The sequence below is a fragment of the Nannochloropsis gaditana genome, assembly GCF_000240725.1.
Source record: "Nannochloropsis gaditana CCMP526 unplaced genomic scaffold scaffold1049, whole genome shotgun sequence".
Taxonomy (NCBI): Eukaryota; class Eustigmatophyceae; order Eustigmatales; family Monodopsidaceae; genus Microchloropsis; species Microchloropsis gaditana.
In genome coordinates this window covers 916-3,968 of record NW_005802904.1, presented here as the reverse complement: position 1 = coordinate 3,968, position 3,053 = coordinate 916, and the positions used below count along the sequence as shown (strand labels likewise).

The 3,053-nt window shown below is 58.3% G+C and overlaps 2 protein-coding genes across 2 annotated transcripts; both read right to left on the bottom strand.

Moving 5' to 3' along the window:
- Positions 1 to 146: 146 nt before the first annotated feature.
- On the bottom strand, positions 147 to 1,091 carry NGA_0627220 (uncharacterized protein; the record flags this gene model as incomplete). The annotated part of the gene is made up of 2 exons (XM_005852619.1): positions 919 to 1,091; positions 147 to 623 (listed from the first exon to the last, which is right to left on the bottom strand). Coding segments are annotated over exons 1-2 (588 nt in total), but the record flags the coding sequence as incomplete, so codon positions are not given.
- Positions 1,092 to 2,328: 1,237 nt separating this feature from the next.
- NGA_0710900 (pathogenesis-related transcriptional factor and erf) lies at positions 2,329 to 3,053 on the bottom strand (the record flags this gene model as incomplete). The annotated part of the gene is given in 3 exon segments (XM_005852620.1): positions 2,329 to 2,504; positions 2,518 to 2,566; positions 2,837 to 3,053. 3 exon segments carry the CDS (start codon positions 3,002 to 3,004, stop codon positions 2,329 to 2,331), a joined length of 393 nt encoding a protein of 130 aa, XP_005852682.1. The 5' UTR covers positions 3,005 to 3,053.

Here is a 3,053-nt window from a genome sequence, read left to right as displayed (position 1 = left end):
CCCATGGCGTCGGCCCCCTCCTCCGCGTCTCTTCCCGCCTCCTGCCTCCCCACCTCCTCCCCTGTCCCCGATCCTTCCTGTCGTGCCCCTCCATTCGCCGCCTGTACATCCCCCTCCGTCCCTGCTCCTCCCTCCCTCGACCCGACCGCCTCCTCCATCACCCTCCCTCCCTCGCCCACCCCCGGCGCCCCGGCGGTCTCCCCAGGCCCAGGCAAGCCCCCCAATGGCGCGGCTTTCCCACCTGCCGCCCGCTTCCCGCCGCCGCTGCCTTTCTTTCTCCGCGCTTTCCGCCCGGGGTGTGGTGGCGCTGGGGTCGAAGGTGTCAACGTCCACTCCTGGCTCTTGGATTTTGCGCCAAGGCCCCCCTCTTCCCCCGCTGGGCTGTGTGATACTTGCGCCGCCAGCATCCCTGGCTCAGCCGGGCCTTTTCTTTTCAAGCCTGACTGCCTCTCTGTGCCCAAAACCCTGAATAAATGCCTGGCAAGCACGCCCAGGCTCCACACAACCATCACTCCCGCCGCGAGGTGCAGCTCTCGCTTCCAGGCAGGCACCTCCCGCAAGGGACTCAGGAAGCGACCCACCCCCCGACCCAACAGCTGGATCAACGTCCACGTGAATCCCTCCTGTGCACGCGAGGGGGTGCGTGGATGGGGAAAGGGGAGATGTGTGTGGACATGAGAGAAAAATCCTAATCAGAAGGGTCGAGTGCCGGGCGGGGTAAGGGAGGCGTGCTGGTGATAAAATCAAGGTATTGAAATGTTCCCTGAGAACGGCATACTTGACACAGGCGGCTGCAATGAATGTGCCACGCGGGAATGACGTGTACACAAGATCAGTCATGACAAGCAGAGCATTCATACCCACAAATTTGGCTATTCACCTCCTCTTGTCATATTCCGCGCTCCACCCCAAACGTACCGGGTGAAAGACGAAGATGACGAAGGTCAATGCAACAAATACATACATTGTATCCGTCCTGCTCCGCCGGCACCCCAAGCTGCCACCACCGCCATCAAAAAGGACGTCCATTGCGGGAAGCGGTTATCCCACGGCCGTGCGTCTCGATGGTGGGGAATATATGGCACTTTTCTAAGCCGCCAAAAAATGAAAGGAGGCGGGTCTCGGTTAGTGTGTTAGGGGAAACAGTAGGAATGTTTGTGTGCGGAGCTCCTTATTTTAGGGCCAGTATGAAACTGAAACGAGAGAAACGAATGCCTGGGGCATAGGTCTTATAACCCTCCAGGGGGCTGAAAAATGTCCTCAAATGAAGGGCACACCTGCGATAAATTCTCGGCTACATTTCAAACACAGCTCTCCTAAAACAGCACCGGCAAGAAAAATCACAAGGGTGAGGCATAGTATGGCCATGGGTTGTCGCACGGATCGTGCATTTTTTCCGCTCAAGCGGGAGTAAATTGCGAATGCCTGCACCATAGCTTCCTCGCCGACGCATTTTTTCGCGTTATTCGCCCTCCCATCTGTGATAAACAGCTAGGGATACATTCGACCCCCTCCGCTATCTTCAGCCCAAGCTCACATGCGAGGCCCATTTGTTGGAAACTGGTGCACGGACGATGTTTTGCAGCGTGGGTTGAAAAGCTGTCGGCAGGTGACAACTCGTGATTTTTGGGCAATAATGGAAGGTACAACGGTCTCAGTCTCAGGTCGTATCTTCTGCATGGGCACGGTTTTCATACTTCTGTCTGCACTTTCCGTGCAAGCCAGGTAATTATGCCCACGCACTGAGCGGATCAATCACACGTATGTGATTCCGCCAAACTTTCACGTATGCCCCTATGGATGCCATTGTCGAGTCCTTTTACCAGGTGTGGCGGGCATCTCTGAGGGCGGTGAACGGGTCGGAACGGGGCAATGGCCTTGGGACCACGGTCAGAGGGGAAAGCAAATCAAGATGGTCCAACCGCGTACATTGCACCGCAGTCGTTAAATACGTGCTTCTTAATTTTTCTTAAAGGATATATGGGAATGCGTTAAGTGATCCATGCCTCTTTTTGCCCAAAATTTATCACCTCATGCCTGCCCGTACGGCCCATGAGAGCCCCATTTCTTCCTCCCCTTCACTCTCTGTACTCCGATCTCCGTCATCGTCGTCATCGTCGTCCTCTCCTTGCCCCTCTCCTTTCCCATCTTGCGTTTCTTTACCCACTCCTCGATCGCCAGCGCCGTATTGGCTCTTGAAATTTCCGCCTCCATAGCCACTCTCGTCGTCCTCCGTTTCCTCCTCGTCCTCCTCCCCCTGCTGCCCCTCTCCCCCTTCCTCCTCGCCCTCCCCTCCCTCCTCCTCCCCTACTTTTCCTCCTCTGTCTCTCAACCCGCCCTCTCCGCCTGCGCTGCTGCCCCCAAGCGAGGAGATTCCAAACCGACCGCCCAAGGGCCCACCAAACAGGAGGCTGGATGTATAATTGCCCGAGCCCGCCCCTCGTCCTCGCCCTCTCCCGGTCCGGTATCTCCTCTTCGCCCGCCCTGCCTCCTGTCCGCCACCCCTGCTCCCCCAACCTTTGCCCCTCCCCCGCAAGCCCGTGGGCACCGTGCCCGAGAGGTCGAACTGATGGGGCGGGAAGGAGGGGAGGGAGGAGGAAGGGAGGACCTGGACGACGTGAGTGCTACCACTGAGGTCAAGATGGGTACAATGGGGACAAGGTAAGAACCACGAGGACAGGCAAGGCCAAAGGCGCTCGTCCAACGCACAGGGAAAGCCTCGCCGACGCACCACCTCCCCTCCCCTCTTTATCTCTTCAACTCTTCCCACCCCTTTCTTCCCTCCCTCGCTTCCCTCCTCCCTAATTCCCCCTCCCCGTCTTCCCCCCTTCCTTACATTGCACCGAGCGGTGTCTCCAAACTGGGCCCGGCTGGCCTGGTCGTAGGCCAGCGCAGCCTCCTTTTCCGTCTCGAAGCCTCCCAGGCTGATTTTCTTTCCGGCCACGGAAATCCGGGCCGACCACCGGCTTCCGTTCAAAGAAACCCCGATAAAGCCCGAGCGCATCCTTTCCCCTCTCCCACCGCCTCTTCCTCGCCCTCTCCTTCCCCTCCCT